This window comes from Callorhinus ursinus, unplaced genomic scaffold, assembly GCF_003265705.2.
Source record: "Callorhinus ursinus isolate GAN/ISIS: 27379988/994484 unplaced genomic scaffold, GSC_fseal_2.0 scaffold12, whole genome shotgun sequence".
Taxonomy (NCBI): Eukaryota; Metazoa; Chordata; class Mammalia; order Carnivora; family Otariidae; genus Callorhinus; species Callorhinus ursinus.
The window spans coordinates 3,761,071-3,783,269 of NW_027397074.1; the positions used below are offsets into that span (position 1 = coordinate 3,761,071).

The window sequence follows — 22,199 nt, forward strand, 5'->3', positions numbered from 1 at the left end:
TCAACTCTGAAATCCTGTGCTTCTAATTTGGGGTGTTGAATTTTGGTGATATAACCAGAAAAATAGGGCAAGGTCACAGAGGTAGGAGAATAACGGTGGAGCTGGCGGTACACTTTTGTACCAGGCTGTCTGTCTCGCCTTCCACGTCCCCTCACATAGTGTCCACATCCCGGCCACTTCCACTGTGAACAGTGATGCCGAAGTAGCAGACTGTCTCCTTTCTCCTCCCTCCTCTTCCCCCAGATTAGATGTAAACTCCCTCAGGGCTTCGAGGGCTATTTGGGTTTTTCTTTTTTTTTTTAATTTTTAAATCAGTTGGTTGTCATCAGGGTGAATTTTTTTTTCCCCTGGAAGGGGGCAGGCCTTATTCCCCACCCCCCCTTCCATCCAGAAGGGCGAGGCTGAGAGGTCCATTTTGTTCTTTCTAGAGAATGTGGTAAACACAAGGCGGTGTTTCTCCACCCCATCTCTGTGCTGAAGTTTACAAGTACAACAGTATATTAAATTCATGATTCTAAGCTGTATTAAAGCTCCAGATTGGTGGTGGTGGTGTGACGTGGAGTCCCTTGATGACATGAATGGCATTGAGTCTTAACGGATGCCCGGGGGCGGGGTTGAGAGCCACTTGGAGGCAGCCAGTGCTTATGCTCATTGATGGGGGCCCTCGCTGTTGTCAGGGAGGCGGGCGACAAAACAAGGCAGAGTAACTGAAATATGTCACTTGTTGAACCTCTTTTCCTTTTCTTGAGTTTTGGGGGCCCTCCAGATGTAAGTGGGTGTGATCTAAAAATTCTCTGTGGGCTGAGGGATGGACTGCTCTGCACTTGAGTGTCAGAGCCCCAGGATAGGTACCTTCTCCGGGCTCCCCAGTGAGCCCCAGTGGGTGCCCTAGGAGGAAGAAGAGCTAGTCTGACAGACTTCACGCTACTTCCTTGGCACTGGTCACACCACAGAAAGAATAGGCGCCCTTATTTATTCAGAATGGTGTGGGGGCGGCATTTCAAGAAAGAGGCATCTGGTCTTCCCAGAACCAGAGAACAGAGTTTGGTCCGGGGCACGTCCTTGTAGGGGATCTGGTCAGGCACAGAGGAGGAACCCACGGTTCCCAAGCATGAACAAGCCCGATATTAACCTAGTAATAGTAAGGGTTGTGCTGGGAGTGATGTCGTGAGTGGCACGAAGGCAGGCCGGAAAGCCCAGAGGCCGACATTTCCAGTGTGACCCTGCCTCTGCTTCGTTGAGCAGGTCCTTTTTGTTAGGAAAAGCTCGTCCCTCTTCAGAGAGCTAGGACCAGATAACATGACAGCACAGGCTCCACCTTACTTCTCCTCTTCCTTTTTTCTTTTAAGTCATTTCTTTGTGGGCTTCTTTGAGCGTTTCACTGGAAATAACATGCATGCTAATCAGCATGGTCATTTTTCGAAGAACACTCAGTTAACATACCTTAGTGTTAGGCTGTAAGGATTGGACTCAACCCGATTGAAATGTTTTTGAAAACTAACTAGAAGAGCGAGTGAGGGCTCCAGGGCAGGGTTAAGGAGCAGCCGTGGCACCAGCCTCGGGGCTCCCGCAGCGGCTCCTCCAGGAGGGTCTCCCCTTTTCCTCATGACTCGTCCCAGGCGGGGAAGACTCCCCCGGCCATTCACCATGAAATCTGACTGTTCCCTTTGGATCTGTGGCCACGTGTGAGGTTTTGTACCCTGATCTGAGATCCGTATTTCTTGTTCGTTGGGTGGAGGAGAGAGGCCCCAGGTGAGGACCTTTCCTGGCCCTGCGGCGCTCGCGTGACCAGCTGACTGTCTGTGACACTGGGCATGTCCAGGTCCTGCGGGATCCTGAGTTCGTGAGCTGGTGCTTTCACTGGGGTAGCTGACAACCATCTTGTCACCCCACGTCCCTCCTTTCTTAAAAAAAAAAAAAAAAAAAAAGACGATGTGGTCGTGACGGCGCATGTGCGCACACCCTTGGTTTGTGGAAGGCCATGGTGGCGAGCCCCTCCCCAACACTCTGGTCAGGGCCTGGGGAGGAAATGGGGGGATGCAGGAGGGCAGGGCCGGAGCGTCAGTGCTCAGGGTCCGGGCCCCTGAGCGCTTTTCAGAACAGCAAGATCTAATACAGAATAGAAGTGTACAAAAATAGGATTTAGCCTTTTCTTTTTTAAAAAAAGATTTTCAAAACATGGTATTGGATCTGCACAGCAACGGCAGTTGCCATCTTTATATATCGTTAGCAGATTAAACTCGTGGTCCTGAGGGCTGAGGGTTTTCTTGAGGGCCAGGCGAGAAGACTGCCCAGCAGAAACAGAAACACAAACACTAGGGCCTCCCCCCAAGCTGGTATGCTGAGGGACAGGTAGTGACAGCCCGGGAGGCAGACCAGCTCTCCCTGTCCCCCTCACTGGCTTCCTTCTGGCCCAGGGCACAGGGCAGGAGCCACAGAACCTTTTTTGTGGCTCTAGGTTTTCCTTTGGTTGAATCAGAAATGAAAGAAATGATGAGACGCTGAAAATAGCTCATGGTTACTAAGACACGAGGCTCTTGGCTTCACCTGATGTCCGGGGGCCACACGAGCCTGTGGGTTGAGGGCAGGCATGAATCTGCCCTGGGCCTGGATCGAGTCCGGGTCCCGCCGTTCAGAGTGGGGGTGCGGTCCCCAGCCAGGCCTGCACATGGCTGCTGGTCGACATGCCTCCTGCCAGATTGGGGGGCGGGGGGGTGGCGCTTAGGCTTTACATCCTCCAGTAGAGGAGATGTAGAATATTTCTGAAATTTCTTTGAACTTTTTGGAAGGAAGAAAAAAGTTGGTATTGAGCCTTTTTAGAAGGCTCTTTTGTTTGATCAGATCCTCATAAAATGTAGGTCTCTTGTACAGGAGAGAAAGTTGAGGCCTTGGGGCTGCTTCACAGAGTGCTTAGCATGTCATCTGTTGTATCCTAGGCATTTGAGCTGGCAACGGGAGATTATTTGTTTGAACCGCATTCTGGGGAAGACTATTCCAGAGATGAAGGTGAGTATCGCTGCCTGCCGCATATCTGAGGCTGGGTCTCCTGAGAGGCCTGAGCTTCTGGAGAGTAATGTTTCTGTACTGAAATAGAGCTGTGTTTTGGTTTTCAAACGCTTTTCCTTGAGCTTGAAGCCCCCTCAGGCACAGCGGATGGGCAGCTCTGTGGAGAGCTCTTGGCCCGAGTTCGCCCCTCCCTCCTGCTTGCCTCGGGCTTGGTGCCCAGCGGCCAGGAGAGGACAGGCTGTGTGGACCGCGGAGCCTCTCCGAGGCCCTTTCGTCCACTGATCTACTGCCCGCTGCTCTTTCCTGTTGGGGAGCTGAGTTGAAAACCTGGGAATTCTGGCTTGAATTCCATCTGGAAACCTGACCATCTCCATGCTTTCTTGCTTGCAGTGCTGGGGTGGCCTGGGGTAGGCTGGCACCAGTCACCGTTAATGCTCCAGATGGTGCCTGAGGCCCGCCAGCCCCACGAGCCTCTGCATGGATGTGCGCAGACATTGTTGATTTGAATCGATTTCTGATTTTTTACTAATTTCAATTTTCCCCCTCTTCTTTTATCCCATCCCTCCCTGTGCCCCTCCCATTCCCGTATCCTTTTTTTTCTCTCCTCCATAGACCACATAGCCCACATCATAGAGCTGCTAGGCAGTATCCCAAGGCACTTTGCTCTATCTGGAAAATATTCTCGGGAATTCTTCAATCGCAGAGGTAGTACCTCTTCTTTTTGAAAAGCGCCATGATGCAGACAGAAACGGGATAGCAGCTGCTGATTGTAGCATTAATGGTGACAGACCTGTCTCCTAAATTCAAAAAGCAACCTAGCAAAATTCCTATGCTGATTTAAAAAAGTTGAGAGGGAAGGCCACACTCACCCCGGGCTGTGGTCGCCCCGTGCATCCGGCCACTATCCAGGTCGCGCTCTGTTTCTGTCTGCGCGGGCGGTAGCAGTGTCTGCATGCAGTGTACTGATTAAACTGTCGTGTGTTTCTGTTTTGCTGGCAATGTTTCCCAATGCAGATCACATAGCATTGATCATTGAACTGCTGGGGAAAGTCCCTCGAAAATACGCTATGTTGGGGAAATATTCCAAGGAGTTTTTCACCAGAAAAGGTAACGGTATTTATGCAACGCTAATTTTCAGCATAATCCTCTCCCAAAAGGAGAAATTGTGCATTCCCATTTGGGCAGTGGAGAAAGATCTGGACCTTTACAGCTGGGGAATTCTGCTGAAGAAAGCTCTCAAGACATAAGGTTGCACCATCTCCTATCTGTGGAGTACGGATTTTGTAAGAGCACACCCTTCCTGAAACCCTTGGTCTCCTCCGCACCTCCCTCTCCTAATCTAAGCCCTGTCTGTAGATTCGGGGATTTGTAAAAAGGAGTTTAAGTGATTTTTAGGAACCAGTTAGACTTTCCGTTTTCTATGTTCTGGGAGCCCCCAGCATTTCTGCCATGGAGTTGATGCAGCCTGGGGACCGGACTGAATGTCCCTCTGTGTGTTGTCTTGGGTCTGTTTGAGCTGCTGGGGAGTGGGTATGGGCCTGTGACACCTTGCACCCCGCACTCTGAGAAATCCAGTTTTGTTCTGTTGCATTATTCACACTGCGTTATAGCTGATTTACTTTAATATCACAGTTCTGTTGATCTTCCCTTGACGGAACCCTGAACAGCCGTTTCTTTGCCTTGTATAGTCTCTAATTAGTGATCAGTTTTTTAAAATACCCAAAAGCCCCAGGAATTTATTTTTACAGGACCACTCCCCAGTGCCATGTTCTTTTGTGGGAGCACGTTGCTCCTCTTAATTCATGTTTTTCCAGCTTGGATTTTTTTGGCGGGGGGTGAGGGCTGCAACACCTTTTAATAAAAAACTTTTAAAGTTGGTGTGAGCAGGACATGGAGTTCCTAGAAGTTTTTCACAGTCCTTGGTACTCTGTTCCTCTCTGCTTTAGCCAGATTTGGAGAACTGGTTTTGACTTTCTGTTTTCCTGTGAGATAGATAAGGTATTCTTTTAGGGGAATAATCCTTTTTTATACCCTTTGGTGATGTTGACCTAACCAGTCCCCGTTTCATCCTCTCTATATGCTTGTTAAATGCACAGAGACTTGAGAACTAACCGTGCCTTCGCTGGTGGTTTCCCGTCCCACTCTGAGCACAGCGACCACGACTCCCAGCTGTTCTGGGATCACCCAGTGGGCAGCCTCTAAAATATGTAACTAGGTGCAATTATTTTCTTACTACCTTTTAAAGGCTTATCACAGGAGAAAAGATTGTCAGGGGAAACTGTTCTTCAGATAGCCTGTATTAATTTTGGTTCCTAGAATCTATGTGGTCTTCACATCTGGGTCACATGAGCAAGCCCCGGGGTTCCCCTCACACGTGGACCCAGGAGGCTTGAGGGGGAGGGGCCAAGAGCTACCAGCCCAGTCTGTCATGAAAGAGGGGATATTACTGACCTACCGATGCTCCGGGGGAGGGGACAGGCACTGCAGGGCCCTGGACCACAGCACCTGCTCCTTTAGCCAAGCAGAGAGTCTGCCGTAGGCGCATGAGCAGGTTCCAGCATCAGGCTGTGGGGGAGCCTCATTTCCCACGCGGGCATCAGGCATGGTGGGACCGACAGCCGATAAAGGCACACAGGGCCATTTCCTTTAGTTGTTCAGCAGCAAGGAGCTGCTTAGAATGCCTGGGCTCTGCAGTTCCCTCAGTCCATCGTCCATGGCTTGGGAACCGCATACTGCACACACTGGGGAGGAAGTGGAGGGGGCCCAAACGGTGAGAAAATGAAGCTGCGGGAGTTACCGGAAGTCACGTGCTCAGGTTTGTTCCTGGAGGCAGCCGCTCTGAGCCCCTTGTGCCCACTGGGCTTTGCCTGAGCCGCAGACCACCAGGGACAATGCCTGCCGAGGACCCGCCCAGACCCAGCACGGGGCCCAGAGCCCTCGCCTCACCCCACCTGGCAGATGCTGTCTTTCGAGGACAGGCTGATGAGTGATGCATTGCGACCTGATGCTGGGTCGCCGGCGGGTTTCAGGGTTACAGGTCCCTGTCCTGTAACCCTCGGTGCTGGAAGGTGGTGTGTCCGCCGGCCTTTCTGTCGGCCCCACCACTCCTTGGGCCCATGGTGGTCTGTGCACGACCACTGCCTCCTCCCCGATGGGAGTGCGAAGTGCTGCTGGGTTGTCAGGTCATGCACATGCACTTTAGGACTCGTGTGCGTGGGGTTTTTTTGAGGAGCTTGTTTGAAGGTGAGCTGTGCAGTAGAAATGCATTTGGCATCCTTGGTAAAGGTAGATCGAAAACATTTCGACATGGTGTTACTTTTTTTCCTTTGTTTGGATATGAGGGAGAGTTTGTGACGAGGCAGGAAATCCTCGGAAATGACTGGGATTTGGGACGTAGGTCCTGATCATTATTTATTTATAATAACTGGAGATGAGAAGGGATTTAGGGTTGTTACAGAAGTCACAGAAATAGTATTATGATGAATGAGGGCCTGTCAGGAAAACAGATTTCACCATGTCCCTGAGGACGAGGGGAAGGATGTTACGTTAAAGATGGGTTTTGGCACGCCTCCCTAAGTAATGTGTGTGAATATACATTTTGGAAGTAATGAGATCTTAAATGTATCCATTGAAAATTTTTTTTAAAAAATATCTTTGTACCAGAACTGATAAAAAGCAAAATCGAAAACTTACTAAATTGCTTATGTCACTTTGGAAAACAGCCAGTGGCTGAGAGGGAGTGAACAGCACATTTTTGTGCTCTCTGCCCTCCTGGGTGGGAAGCAGACTTAATCCCCACCAGGAGGCCAGGGAAGGGAGAGTAGGCTCTGTGTGTTAGAACTGAAGATCAAGTGCAGCTCAGTGACATCTTCTTTGTTATAATTCTGGGTAAAATGGTTGTTACTAGTTTGAATTATTTCTTGGCCAGGAGTTTTTAAATGGAGCTGGATTTTTTGGCAGAGGATATAATTCCTGTTCTCACCCTGTTAGGGTTTAGTAACCAGCAGGTTACTCCTTCAGATGTGGACCTTAACCACCAAAGATGACTCATAAAAGTCATCTTGATCAGTGTGTTAAGATGTGCCCCAGTAGAAGTAAGCATCTCTGTGAATTCTGTCCCTGTTTTGTCCTCTTACAGTCTGAAGGTGTATGTCGCCTCCCCAAAAATTCATATGTGGGAATCCTACCGCCCGCAAAGGTGATGGTATTAGGAGGTGGGGCCTTTGGAAAGTACAGAAGGTCGTGAGGGTGGAGCCCCTTGTGGAAAAGACCCCAGACAGCTCGCTTGCCACATGTGCCCTGTGAGGAGGCCACGAGGAGTCTGTGGCCCAGAAGAGAGCCCTCAGCAGAAGCCAGCCCTCCTGGCCGCCTGACCTCAGACTACCAGCCTCCAGGACCGTGGGGAAGAAATTCATGTTGTGATTTATAAGCCACTCGGTTGTATTTTGCGATGGCAGCCAGAATAGGCTAGGACACGTCCCCAGGAAGTGAGCCGTCCTCCAGAAGTGCCCCAGCCCTCAAGTGATGGCGGCACAGACAGTGCAGTCAGGAGCCCGCCTCCCTGTGCTGCTCAGCAGACGTCGTGTTGACCCATCGGCCCCCTCGGTTCAGTAAAGCTTACTGGGCTGAGAATGGAAGTATCAGAGGAGTTTACTTTAAAAAAAAAAACCGTTTGATTCTAGGTAAGGCCATCGAGTGTGTTGGAATGTGTGGGAGTGACCGTGTGTGTTGGACCAAAGACCTTAAATTGCAATTGGAAATTTCAGAGCACACACAGAGACTGCATGTGCAGAGTGTGCGCAGCTCCGGCCCTCGCGTCCCCTGTTCCTGGCCTGGACGGGCTGAGAACTGAAGGGAACTCTTTAAAAGAGACGCTGTGTTCCATCTTCTTCATTTTGCGTGTTTGAGATGAAAATTGTTAGAAGGATTTTAGCTTCTCCCCGGAATCACCCCAGATCACCAGACTGCCTGATTTCTGGGAAGCATGGGGCCGCCGCGGCCCTGTTGCCGGGCTGGGTGTGGCGAGCTGGCGCTTGTCGGTCGCTGCGGGGTGCCGGGGACCGCCAGCCCGGGGCTGATCTCCGTGGGAGCTGGACACGGTGCAAGTCACTAGAAAAGGTTCCTCACACTAGTGAGTCTGAAACTTTTAAAATGTGGACGACTTTCACGACACTCTGACTTTAAACATCAGTTCTGAGTTGTGAGATTCTCGGCGCGATCAGGGGCTTGCTGTGTCTTGTTTGCCGCGGGAACCCACAGCTGGCTGCAGAGTGGGCACCATAGGTACTTAATACTTTTGGAAACCTGAACCCTGTTCAGCCTTCGTCCCGGGTGGAAACCTTTGTGAGCCAGAAGCATGTGGTGCTGTGTTCCTCTTGGCTGGGGATGGCCCCGTGGCACCCCCGCACCCTCACATAAGGCCCTGTTTGAAGGCTGCACAGTCAAGGCTTGCTGGCTGGGGTTGGGGTGCAAGACTGGAGGGTGCTGTAGTGATGATGCGGCACCGAGGAAGCCGACTGTCATGACACCGAACACGACAGGCATTGTGGAAGAGAACAGAGCCCTGGCCGCAGCTGATAATAGGTCCGAATCAGTGTTTTAATCGTTTCATTTTGAATTTGAGCATATGATGCCAAAAAAGTAGTGAAATTATTGCTATAACAGGTTCAATTAAGTCCTATTATAGCTCTTCCCATTTAGTCTTACCGTTTCTTATGAGCTGCTGATTAGTGGAGTGTTTGTTTTTACTGCATGCATCGACAGTGTTATTATTTTGTTGTAAGCTTTATACCTTTTTTTAAATAATAGCTTTATTGAGATGTAATCTACATACCATACAACTCATCCTTTTAAGGTGTACAGTTCAGTAGTTTTTAGTGTATTCCCGAGTTAGGAAGCCGGCAGCACCATCTGATTTCAGAGTGTCTTCATTCTCAACAGGAAAGCCTGCCCCTGTTAGTACTCGCTCTGCGTTCTCCGCACCCTCACCCCCGGCTGCCTCTGGTTGGCTCTCTGCCCCCTGCGATTTCCCTGTTCTGGACACTTCCTGTGAATGGAGTCCTGCAGTCTGTGGACGTGGTGATGGTTTCTCCCAGTCCCTCCTATGCTTCGGACCTGCAGCTTTGTGTGTGTGCCGAGACTGTGCTTGCTGGCCACACTCGTCAGTTGATGGCTTGCGGGTTGTGTTTCTTCCACTTTTTGGCTCTTAGGAATAATGCTGCTGTGAACATGGTACAGATGTTTGTGTGGACATGTTTTTATTTCTCTTGAATGCACATGTGTGATAGTTGAAGTATAGAACTTTAATTTTGATGAAGTCCAACCTTTTACGTTTTCTTTTGTTACTTATACTTTTTTAAACTTTTTAATTAAATTATTTAAATATTTAAATATTTATATATATAAATATATATTTAATTAAATATTTAATTAAATATAATATATAAATAATATATATTTATATATAAATATATATTTATATAATTAAATATTTCAATAATTAAATTATTTTTTAATTAACATATAATGTATTACTTGTTTCAGGGGTCCAGGTCTGTGATTCATCATATAATGATGATCATATAATACCCAGTGCTCATTACAGCACATACCCTCCCCAGTGTCCATCACCCAGTGTGACTTGTACTTTTGATGTCTCATCAGGAAACCATTGCCTACGTCAAGGTCATGGAGATTATCCTTCTGTTTTCTACTGAGAATTTTTTTTAAAAGTAGGCTCCATGCCTACTGAGGAGCCTAACATGGATCTTGAACACGATGCTGAGATCAAGACTTGAGCTGAGATCAAGGGTCAGAAGCTTAACTGACTGAGCTACCAGCTCAGTCATGATCTCAGGGTCATGAGATCGAGCCCCACTTTGGGCTCTGCACTGGGTGTGGAGTCTGCTTGGATTCTGTCTCTCCCTCTGCTCCTCCCCACCCCCTTGTGTGCGCGTGTGCACATGCTCTAAGTAAAAAATAAAATAAAAATTAAAAAGCACTCTGATAATCTGGGATTGGCAAATATATTTGCAGTCCCAAAGCCTTGACTTGGGAGGGTTGTGGGGCTGGGGGCTGCTGCCAAGGGCAGGGCTGTCCATCTGGCCTTGCTGGGCTCCGGAGGAAGGACTCAGTGATACTCGGCATTCTTTAAGAAGAAAAAGAAGTTCAGTTTAAAAAATAAAGACTGTCACTATTAAGTGTCTAGTTATTTGCAAACTTTAAGTGAAACATATCTTGGTATATTTTCCTAGGCAAGAAAAAATCATCAAGGTAAAAATTTGTTGACTTGTCAGGAGCTACTTGTACAATAGGAACAAATTGGAAAAAATGGTCTCAATTTTGTTTTTCTCATTTTGGTCTCTTTTTTTTTCCTCCCTTAAGCGTTTTATTACTTGATTTTGTATTATAAGTGGTGGTGGTGGATTGGCTGTATTCCTAGTGTATGGTTTGCGGGGCTGGAGCCGGTGAGTGGACCTGAGTTCCTTACCAGATGAGGCTGTCCTGCAGTAGCTGCACAGGTTTGGGGGCTTAGGGTTTACTATGTAACATTTATCAACTATTGTTTTCTTTCTTTTTTTCTTTTTTCTTTTTATTTCTATTTCAAATTTTTATTTAAATTCTAGGTAATGTACAGTGCGATACTGGTTTCAGGAGTAGAGTTCAGTGAGCCATCACTTACCTACAACACCCAGTGCTCATCGCCACGAGTGCTGTCCTTATGCGCATCCCCCCCCTAGCCCCCCCCCCCCCCCCGCCCCCTGCACACCCATACCCACCTCCCTCCATCAACCCTCAGTTTGTTCTCTTTCAGTTAGACTCTCTTCTTATGGCCGGGCGCCTGGGTGGCTCAGTTGGTTAAGCGTCTGCCTTCGGCTCAGGTCATGATCCCAGGGTCCTGGGATCGAGCCCCGCATCGGGCTCCCTGCTCAGCGGGGAGCCTGCTTCTCCCTCTTACTCTGCCACTCCCCATGCTTGTGCTCTTTCTCTCTCTGTCAAATAAATAAAATCTTAAAAAAAAAAGCTTCTTATGGCTTGTTTCCCCCTTTTCTCTTTTTTTCTTCCCGCTGTGTTGATCTGTTTCATTTCTTAAATTCCATGGATGAGTGAAATCATACTTTATCAACTATTTAGAAGACTGTTTCATATTGAAATGAACATAACTTGTACATGTAATCATAGGGCCTAGGCAAGTTTATATCCTGTTTTTTTCTTGGCATTAGTTTTTCCAGCTACTTACATGGTCCACATATTCTTTTTGGAGGCAGTTCATTATTCTGTGATTGCAGTATTATTATGTATTCAGTAACCAATTGGTGCTTAGGACTGTTTTGCATATTGCATGTTTCCTATTTTCCTGATAGCATCTTTGCACATAGTTTTCTATGTGGGATTACCTGGTCAAAGGAAGTCAGATATTCTGTTCTTTGGAAATACCTGTATCGGTTCATAGCCAGTAGATTTTCATGGCCTTTCAGCAGTGTATTGTTTTTTTTTTTTTAAAGGTTTTATTTATTTGACAGAGACACAACGAGAGAGGGAACACAAGCAGGGGGAGTGGGAGAGGGGGAAGCAGGCTTCCCGCGGAGCAGGGAGCCCGATGCGGGGCTCGATTCCAGGACCCTGGGACCATGACCCGAGCTGAAGGCAGACGCTCAACGACTGAGCCACCCAGGCGCCCCAGCAGTGTATTGTTTTTTATCACTACTGTTATGCAGATTTTAAGGCATCTGTCTCAGTAAAGCTTCTCTCTGCATAGAAGATTGTACTTAATTTGATGCCTGTTGATGGATTTTAGTTTTAAACTGGCACGCTCAGAAAGAGATTCCTTCCTTCTTCTGGGCAGACTGTGCTTCTCAGCAGGTGCATCCATTCGCAAACCCGGGGCGGGTTTGTTCCTGGTCAGAAGAGATGAAGGTCAGTGAAGTCTCTCCCCTTTCCAGAGAACTTGCTTTTAGCTTGTTATGTGTGAACTTTCTTAGTTTCCTTTAACCTTGCTCTGCTGAGAGCCACAGTCACTGTAAAATCTGTAACAAAGCTGGTGTTTGGGGGCACGTGCTTTGCATCTTAGGGGCACTTTGAAAATTACTCTTGTGATCATATTCTTGTATTCTGTTTTTTTAGTACCAAACATTGTGCCATGTAATTCCCCTCCATGTTTTAAGTCAAATAATATTCATCGAGCAGATGGATCTTGGTTTGTTGGTTTTTAACCCCCATTCTCCTATTACTGAGCATTTGTAATTTTGCAGTGTGTGTGATTTTGGGGTGTGGGTGGTGGCTGCTAGGGGTTATTACCCTAGAGCTGCGATTCCAGATGCAAGGGGAGGAACTTGGAGTGGCGGCTCTCAGACCCCGTGGTCATGGACGCGGTCTTCCGTCCATGGGAGGGAACACTCTCCTCTCCGACGGCAGGCCCACCTCCCTTGTAACGTAGACCCAACCAACAGTTCTGCACGCCGTGTTGGACTCTGTCCTTGGTCCTCAGAGTATCTTACGCACCATCCCTCTAATGGGAAACATTGTTCCGGATCCTGTGCACATCACGATTATAGCTCCGTAGACAGACCAGTTCATAAGAGTGTAATTGAAAGAGCATGTGGGCAAAAAGAAAAAATTCTTGTGGGTCGAATTACAGGTCATTTCTCCTTGTGTTTTTGTGATTTTCTGTAACGTTCTTTTATTGTCTTTGTGAGTAAAGAAAGAGGGGTTGGTCTAAACTGAGATGCACAAATGGGTGAGACAGACCAGGTATCCCGGGAATGCAGACCGTGAGACCGTGAGAAGTGTCCCCGTGGCTCAGGTGGCTCGGGTTCAGCCGGGAGAGGGGACAGGAGACCAGGCCCTGGCAGGAGGCCTGCGGGCCTGGTGCCTGCCCCGCTCAGCCGCATTGCGGTCGCAGGATGGGGCTCTGGGCCCCGAGCACGTGCAGGGACTGGGCTCCAGGAGCACTTCCCTCAGCTGTGGGAGCTGCTCGGGAAGACTCGGTGGGCATCCATCAAGGCCTCTCCAGGGACAGGGGTGGGGTGTCCTGTGAAAATTTCTCACTGGAAGAGAAAGGGAGTTACTCCTAATGAAAGGTATCCTCACCTTTTAGTAGTTTGACTTGAGACAACTTTTCTTCCTATTCTGGAAAAGGCTGTTAAAGTTCTCGGACCATCTACTGGATTGTCAGTCACTATTGCTTGTCAGTCGGGGCTACTCGTAACCTACGCTTTTTATGTTGCAGCCAGCACATTTTCAGACTTCAACTTCAAGATTTGATGTCCTGATCTCTTAGACGTTACAGCAAATGTGTAGAAATGAGTGGTATTTGATTCAGGTTGGCCTCTAGAGCTGGGCTGCCTGGTGCAGTAGCCACTAGCTAATAGTGGCTGGTTAAATTTAAACCAAGGAAAACCAGTTCCTCAGTCGCACTGATAACCACACCTCAGGGGCTCAGTAGTCACATACAGGTGCAGCGGCCATGTTGGATAGTGAGACAGAGTACGTCTGTGCCATCAGAGAAGGTTCTAACAGCGATGCTCTAGAGGGAACCACTCCCTTTTCTTTGCATGGTAACATGCAAAATAATGGGCCAGTGGGTTTCTGTAGTGTGTATCTTAAAGCTTTCTCTCAGCATATTTACAAATTGCAAAAGATCTCACAATGGAGGGAGAGTGCCTTTGTCATTCTTTGCAAATGGAAACATTCCGGGTGGGAGCGCCTGGCTGGCTCAGTCGGAGGAACACGCAACTCTCAATCTCGGGGTTGTGAGTTTGAGCCCCACATTGGGTGTAGAGTTGACTAAAAAGATGTATACATAAACTTAAAAAGAAAAAAAAAAAAGAAAAGACAACACTCTGGGTGGACTCAGCACCTCTACTCATTTAAAGAAGCCTGGAGCTGATTCGAATGAACTATTCCGTTTTTGTTGAACCCCTTATTTGCATCTGCTAAGCTTACTTGAAATACTACTGCACAGCCACATAGACCTTGAAGGATGATCACCTGGGTGGGGAGGGGGGAAGGTGGCTTGTTTGGTGTTGCTTAGTGTCGGGCAGGTAGGTGTCTGCTTCCTCACACGCCTGGCCGGACCACCTATGGGAAATGCACATCTGGAGCTTTCTTGACTCTGCCTGTTTCTTTCCTGTAGGAGAGCTGCGGCATATCACCAAGCTGAAGCCCTGGAGCCTCTTTGACGTCCTTGTGGAAAAGTACGGGTGGCCTCATGAAGATGCTGCACAGTTTACAGATTTCCTGATCCCCATGTTAGAAATGGTTCCAGAAAAACGAGCCTCAGCTGGCGAATGCCTTCGGCATCCTTGGTTGAATTCTTAGCAGATTCTACAAATAGAGCATTCTGAGCTAGCAAATGTTTTCCAGTACATTGGACCTAAACGGTGACTCTCATTCTTTAACAGGATTACAAGTGAGCTGGCTTCATCCTCAGACCTTTATTTTGCTTTGAGGTACTGTTGTTTGACATTTTGCTTTTTGTGCACTGTGATCCTGGGGAAGGGTAGTCTTTTTGTCTTCAGCTTAGTAGTTTACTGACCCACTTTCTTCTGGAAACAATAACATGTCTCTAAGCATTGTTTCTTGTGTTGTGTGACATTCAAATGTCAATTTTTTTGAACGAGAAATACTTTCCCCCTTGTGTTTTGGCAGGTTTTGTAACTATTTATGAAGAAATATTTTAGCTGAGTACTATATAATTTACAATCTTAAGAAATTATCAAGTTGGAACCAAGAAATAGCAAGGAAATGTACAATTTTATCTTCGGGCAAAGGGACATCATTCCTGTATTATAGTGTATGTAAATGCACCTGTAAATGTTAATCTCCATTAAATATGGGATGGGGACTCAAATTTCAGAAAAGCTACCAAGTCTTGAGTGCTTTGTAGCCTGAGTTGCATGTAGTGGACTTGAACTGCTCCCAGGAGCCGTGCAGACTTTTCATTCCATAACAGTCCTTTCACGTTGGATTTTAAAGTGGCTCTGAGTTATGTCATTCCCTATATGGCACTTTAAAGCAAGAAAAGACATGCTTTCATTCTAAGATACGTATTATACTTTTAGCACTCCCATTCATATTTTTGCATATTTTTAAAAGTACTTTAAAGGAAAAAGAGCAATTTCCCTTTAAAAATGTGATAGCCCAGAACCATGTGGTGTTGCCTCCTCCAAACACTGTAAGTTAAACTCTACGTAGATTAAATCGGACAACAAAACCATGTGCAGTGTGTGGAATGAGAAAAAACAAAATATTTCTGTATATATATATTTTTTGGAAAAGTTTGCTTGTGTTTGTCCAAAATCCAGGTGTGGTAATGCAGTTAGCAGTGCAGCAGGCACGACCCGAGCTGGCAGCTGCGAGGTCACAGGGATCACGCTCGTCCCCTAGGCAGGGGGACGTGCGGCTACGTCACTAGCTTGTTCATTGTCTTCCCACGCATTGAAGTTGAGAAACGATTTCCCTTTGCAGGTTGCACACGATTTTGTTTATGCCTTTCCTTAATGTTGTAGAATCCAGGACACAAACCATAGTAGGCAATACAATTTTAGAATGTAATATACGGAGGTGTATTTAGCCTCTTTTAGAAGTCAGTGGATTGAATGTCAGGTTTTTTAAAAATTTTACATTCATTAAGGTGCCTCGTTTTTCTTGACTTTTGTCCATTAACATTTATCCATATGCCTTTGCAATAACTAGATTGTGAAACGATAACAAGTGTTGTAATAATAATCCATTGTTTGAGGTGCTTGCAGTTGTCTTAAAAATTAAAGTGTTTTTTTTTTTTTTTTTTTTTCCCAGACATTGCCTTGGTCATTGGCCTATATTTGAAGCGGTAGAATCAACAAACATTTGTTCTTTTAGTGTAGCGTAACCCAAACTAAAGAAAGTATCAACATTCCCGTTGCAGGAAAGGCAGCTGTAGAACATGCATTATTGCTTATTGTAAGGAAATCATCCGTTGTTTTGTAAGAGTAGAATATGGATTTAGAAGAATTGCTGTATGACAGATGCACTACCTAGAATGTCAGTGATTGATTCTTTTTTTATTCATGTTCCATCAAAAACATACTACTTACATTGTGTTTGAGCATTGCAAATTTATTCTTTTTAACAGTATTCACCTTGAAGGGAACAAGACACATCGTTTCAGGAGTTAGCATGCTCTCACACATCGCTGTGAGGTTCCTTAGGCATTGTGCATGCCGGGGTCTTCTGACGAGGCTGTAGGTTGTCCTGTAGGTTCTACGACAGATGGTTGCTGCAGACCGTTTCTGTAGGAGCCATGCTCACAAGAACCGAAAGGTCTGTCTGTCTTCCCTAACTCTGAAGAATTGGTGTCAGGGTTTATAGCACACTTGAGTGAAATTGATCCTATTAGGCAGTTTCGGCTCATGTTAGGAAATAAACTCGATTGTTAGGAATTTGTAAAGATCAGTCCCTTATAAAAGAGCCTAACTGGTTTACGATGTAAAAAAGTTGTTCTAGAAGGACTCTCCCATTTGTATTAGGTATAGTATGGTTTTTAGCAGAATCTTGGTGGCTTGATGATAGAGAATACTCCGCTGAATGGGCAGCAATGGTTATGCAGCTCCCTGCCGCCGGCTCGGTGGTTTTGGTGAAGGTCCTGGCTTTTCCTCTCGTTAGTCCGTGTCAGGTCTTCACGGAGAAGGACAAGCAGTGGATCGTGATGGTAGCAGATGAGAAGCTGGCTGTCTGGAAATTAGAACTGCTCAGAGGCCAAAAAAAGCAAATTTAAAGGCTTCAGGAAATCATAAACTTTACAGGTGAAAATTGATTTATTATTAACTTGCTGCTGCTTGTACCTGGATCATACCTGACTAGTTAAACACGATAAACTACTATTTGTCCTTGGGTAGAGAACTTCAGTTGAGATTATTCCTTAAATTCCAGTTTCTCTTCCATTGTTGTTTTTGTAACTTTTCATGAGACAGTATTTGAGAGTGTATGTGCCCTTCATCAAGGAGTCAAGGAACTACATTAGATTTTGCAGTCCATAGAAACGCTTCTCTATCAATTATTTGTGTAGTAGGCAGATTTATAACAGGAATTTTAAATCCTTAGAAGGCCAGTCCTTTTAAAGAGGCGAATAATGCTACTCACTGTGCTAACAGTTAACCACCTTTGTTCTGTGAAACCGTTGGGCCGGGTGATGTAGAGCCATGTTTTCTTGGACAAGTGTTTCTCTAGTGAGTACCGTAGGTAGAACTTTGTATGCTAAGTCAGGAAGGGCAGAGTTGACCCGAGTTCTTTTAAAACTGGAAGCTGACTAGGATTGAGCCAAGCCCTAGTGCAGTTCTCTTCATGTACCGTCATTAGCTGGTTTTCATAAGGAAATGGACATTAAAAATTACTGTAAAACATGAGTTTCATTACTGCCAAATATTAATCCAGCCAGTTTTAGCTTGATGTTTTTCTCCAAAGCATTGAATGTATGTGCTGTGCCAGATTATGTCAATTAGGTAAAAATTGGAAAAATGTGTTCATTACTTATGGTTCTACTTAATTAATCCTCCTAAGAGGTAGAAGACAAAGAAAAATTTATTTTTCCAAAACAAAAAGTAGAATTGGGTATCTCAGCAGTGTCCAAGAGGCTATTTTCATTTCACTTGAGAGCTTTAGTAGTAATGCTGTTTTCGTTTATATGCCCGAAACAAATTTTTAAGACCTATTACTTTTTTTTTAATACTATAGCTAGAGAGTAAGTGTTAATTTAAGGTTTTCAAATAATTTTGATTCATCAGTAGGACGTTGCAGTCATGCATGTTCAGCAATGTACAAATGAGATATGTGTGTTGTCAGGCAAAGCTACACCGTGTTTTCGAACAGTTGTCAGTTCCGGTCTAGAACTCGATCACGTGTAATACTTGAATGATACGGGTTCACATTTTGTATGTCAGTTGGAGGTAGAACCTCCACCCAGCAGAGTTTCCTGCAGCACTGACAGGAAGGAGCGCTGCAGGAACAACCCAACCCCTCACTGCCTCCTGATGTCCGCTACAGTCCAGCTGAGGTAGGTGTAGCTGAAGAAAAGGGAAGGCTACTGACAAACTAGAGCTGAAAAAATGGAACTTTTGTAAAAAAAAAAAACTTGTTTAAACAGACTCCAATCTCAGAAGTTGTACAGGACAATTTGGTAAAACTGACATAATTGTGATTTATTAACATGAATTAAAATGCCCAACCAGTGCTTCAATGTGACAGTATATTTAAAATAAAAAAGAAATTAAAGGCCATATACTGTACTACTTTCACAAAGATCACACAGTTTTGCAGACTTGTCATATGTACAGTGCTATATATCAAATGAGAAAAGCTGTAAGCAATTATATACGCAAAAGAAATGCAGTATTTACAGTTTGTCAGGAGACATTAAAAATCTATACATTAAATTACATTTTGCTTGCAAATAACCGATAAAACAAAATGAGCCATGTCCACACCAAACTATAAAAATCTGTATTGCATTTTTTTTTTTTTTTTAATATACCTAAGATGCACTCACAGAACTGCTGACAGGAGAAAAATGAAAATCCTCATAGTGCCATTACTTAGCTGTGTACTTAAATGCATATGTATAAAATAATATAGAAAACATTCACTAAATGAATTTTAACTGCAACAATAAAATTTAAAGATCATGTAGCATCAAATCTACTGCCAGAAAAACAGCTGGAATGTTCACTTTACAAAATAAAGATACCTAATACTGGCTTAACAGCACATTTTTTAAGGAATTTTAAAAAAGCAAAAATGGGAAAAATACAATGAAAGAGCACTGGTTTTTTTTTTTATACAAAGTTTCATGTACAAGCTTTAAAAAGTACCTTAATAGGTACATATGAAATATACAGTTTTTATCTTACAGAACATTTTAAAAAATGTTTTTGGAGTCCATTTTAATGCCACCCTGAACCATGGTAATTGTTCTGAAATGTCGGTGGCACCTGTGCTCTGTGGATCGGAATCTGTCCAGGCACTGGGGATGCCTGCTGAGGTCCTTGAACCCCATGTGGCAGGGCCACAGAGCCAGGGTGAGGACAGAACCCTGAAGCAGTCGGTGTCGGAATACTGTTTGGTCCTTGGGGCTGGAGATGAGGACCTGCGACTGGTAATGGACAGTGTGGCCCTGTTCCAGAAGGCTGGTGTTGGGGTCCCGGTCCCAGAGTGGTGTGATGTGTGGCTGGGGAGGGATACGGTGGTACGGCTGGATGAGCACTTGCAGGAAAAAGTGGAGGTCCTTGATGAGGTGGATGGTGTAAGGCTTGAGCAGAGGGGGGATGGTGCCCAGAAGCCAGGACACTGGAAGGTGGTGGCGGCGGCGGCGGGGGGGGTGCTGAATTGACCACATGCTGGTGTTGTGCTGGTAGACCTTGGAGTCCTGCAGAAGGATGGGGTGGCGGGTGGTGATGAGGGGCAGGACCGGGAGGTGGCGGGGGTGGTGGCAAATGGTGTCCAGCGGTTTGAGAATGAATGTGAGAGCCGGGGGTGACCGCGTGAACAGGCCCTACGACGTGAGTGACAGAGTGCTGCTGATGGGAGCTGGGCTGCGGTACGAGGTGTGGCCCGGGGGCGGGGGGCGGGGGGGGCGGGGGGGGCACCACAGCCGGGGCAGTTTGATGGTGAAGCGGAGGGTTCGGAGAAGGCAAGAAATGGCCCGGAGTGACGTGGTGGCCTGGAGCGGGCTGCTGGCTGCTGGCGCCCGCAAGTGCTTGGTTTGGTCCCGATGCAAACACGGCCTGTTGGGAAAGACCACCTTTAAGCTGGTTGTAACCCTGAAAGTTTGCGGAGGGCTGCTGGGGTTGGTAGTACGAGGAGGAAGACGGCGGCGGGGGGGGCGGGGGGGGCGGTGCCGTGCTGCTCAGACTGGGGGGGGTAAACTGACTGTATGTCGCGGCAGATTGTCCTGAGGGGGTCTGTGTGAAGAGTGCTCCAGACGGCGCCTGCTGAGTACTGGCTGGAAGATTCTGTGCGGCTGGGTAGAAATTTCTCTGAGGCTCACGCTGAGGTGTTCCCACTTGAGGTGACTGTGCGTGATGAGGCCTGTAGGGCGAGCCTAGCTGCTGGGTAGGGGGCTTTGGTGAGAGATAACCGTGCTGCACAGGCGGGTGGGGCGTCGAGGACTTAGGAGGATTTTCTACGTGAGGGGACGGAGGACAGTGCAACTTGACCGGTGCGGCGGATGGCAGCTTCTGGGAAAGTTGCTCGGCTGAGCTTCGAGCCAGCGGCTGAGGAGGAGGGTTCTTTGGAAGTGCTTGGGTGTTATTTAACAGCTGCTTCTGGGGGAGCTCTGCTTTCAGGTGCACCCCGTTCTCCGCTTCCGACGCGGTAGCTGTTGCCTCCCAGTGGGAATCGGACTTAGTGGGTATTTTCCCATGCGGCTGAACAGGAAGTACGGGTCCCGGGGAACCAGGCTGTGGAAAGAAAATGAATCCCGTTAAGGAACGTCTTACATATACTGAGGTTTGTCACCAGCGGTACTGTTACTTCAGGGTTCACTTTAGAAAGGGGTACAGGATAAGGTGGATTAGGGAAGTCCATCACAGAGGCGTGGGATCCTGAAAGGGCAGCTTTTTCAGTAGTTTAACAAGTTCTGGTACTGAGCTTCAACTGAATTTCCTGGATTAATTTTTATGGAAGACAAGGGAAGAATGGTCTTTACCTTCAATTTGCCTTTTTCCCCTCAGTGATCCAACCTGCTTTTGAGCCTTATTCTAACAGAATTCTTGTAACCTCCAGCACTTAGCAAGTTTCAATTCCGTAACAGGACTTGCTGCACCCACCCAATCAACCGGTTTGGGGAAATAAATGTCACCCAAACTGTTGTGATCTGAAACATCTTTTACAGTGTTCATATACAAAAACCAAAGTACAAGACCACTTAAATTACATACGAGGGAGAAAGAAAACCACAGTCTCCGAGCCCTCATCTTTAGTTTCCACAGATCCTGCCGCCACACGAGACCAGCACATCTTCCCGAATCAAGGACGGTGATAGCATTTCTTCTCAATGCATTGTCATCTGACCTTTTGTTTTTAGAGAATTGACTGAGTGTGGTCCAAAATTGTATGAAAAAACTGAATTTCCTGGGGTGACAGGGCTGGACCTCTAGAAGAAAATGTAAAGGACTGAAGCACAGTGAGCAGGTTAGACCATCTGCTCTCAAAGTGTCCAAAAATCGCAAACTGACGCTTCGTACAGCAGGAGAATCTCCGCATGCATGTGAGAACCCACTTTCCTGAATGGCCATGTTTGAAGGTCAATTTTATTACCTTGCTCATTTTTGAAGGGCTTTTACAAGTGTTTTGAGAGGTGTCTGGGGATGGACATTCACTTGTAGTCATGGGCTCTGGATTTTCAGGGTCAGGATCTGTAAAGGAGAAGAAAGCCAGAGTAAACGTGACATTGCATGACCAGCACTGCCTGGCGCTGACACTACAGAGCAGTGTAAACTCTATGCAGCCCAACTCTGCAAAAAGGCATTCTCCTTCCTCATTCAAAAAGGCTTTTAAAACAATAACCATGATAGGTCATCTGCTTACTGACCTTCTGTAAGTTCACTGAAAGGAGGGACTGGGCCCTTGGGTTGCAACTGGGGAATGTGATTTGAATGAGATGAAGGTGAAGACGGAACATGACTCGGTGAACATGGGACACAGGGTGACTCTCCCCCTAGAGATGAAGCAGACCCAAAGAGAACATTAGAACTGCCAAGAACGAGGGTGCACAGGGATTAGCTGGCTCCACTTTTTGGCAGAAGAATAAGCTCACTTACCACTGTCTTTATCTTTTCGGTGATCGCTGAGAAGTAGCGCACGCTGGTAACTCCTTTCTCTCACTTGCTCCACTGAGGTTGAAGCGGTCCTTGAACATAAAATCATACCATCAATTCAAGGAAGCTACTGCCAGCTAGATTAGTCTTTGTTCTTGATGGTCAACTTGTCCTCTCAGACCAAGGCTTTTTGCTCTGCTGGGAAAACACTCAGGTGTAAAGCTTTGAAAATAGCCAGACTCCAATCCTGTCTTAATTTCTTGGTTGGGGGCAGGGGGGGGAGGGGGGGCTGAAGTGCATCCGCATTCAGAATGTCACAGCAGGTACCAGATATACCCTTTACAGATCACCTTGTATCTGGACTGTAGGGCCTAGTGGGAAGGGGACCCAGGAGGGAAGCAA

The 22,199-nt window shown here is 46.6% G+C and overlaps 2 protein-coding genes across 23 annotated transcripts in view; one reads left to right on the forward strand and one right to left on the reverse strand.

Annotated features, from left to right (window-relative positions):
• SRPK2 (SRSF protein kinase 2) overlaps positions 1 to 15,223 on the forward strand; it is a 246,250-nt gene extending 231,027 nt beyond the window's left edge. For 15 of the 21 annotated variants that reach the window (XM_073898682.1, XM_025872746.2, XM_073898690.1 and 12 more), the window contains 4 exons: positions 2,937 to 3,006; positions 3,619 to 3,711; positions 4,021 to 4,113; positions 14,141 to 15,223. In XM_073898682.1, the coding sequence (XP_073754783.1) occupies positions 2,937 to 3,006; positions 3,619 to 3,711; positions 4,021 to 4,113; positions 14,141 to 14,325 (441 nt within the window). In that variant the 3' untranslated portion in view covers positions 14,326 to 15,223. The remainder of the gene's footprint in view (positions 1 to 2,936; positions 3,007 to 3,618; positions 3,712 to 4,020; positions 4,114 to 14,140) is intronic. The other 6 variants (XM_025872749.2, XM_073898676.1, XM_073898681.1 and 3 more) reach the window with 4 other exon arrangements.
• Positions 15,224 to 15,787: 564 nt separating this feature from the next.
• The window catches only part of KMT2E (lysine methyltransferase 2E (inactive)), a 90,667-nt gene continuing 84,255 nt past the window's right edge, over positions 15,788 to 22,199 (reverse strand). For both annotated transcript variants that reach the window (XM_025872742.2, XM_025872741.2), the window contains 4 exons: positions 21,801 to 21,889; positions 21,572 to 21,697; positions 21,298 to 21,395; positions 15,788 to 20,438 (listed from right to left, as the gene is read on the reverse strand). In XM_025872742.2, coding sequence (XP_025728527.1) covers positions 18,924 to 20,438; positions 21,298 to 21,395; positions 21,572 to 21,697; positions 21,801 to 21,889 — 1,828 coding nt within the window. In that variant the 3' untranslated portion in view covers positions 15,788 to 18,923. The remainder of the gene's footprint in view (positions 20,439 to 21,297; positions 21,396 to 21,571; positions 21,698 to 21,800; positions 21,890 to 22,199) is intronic.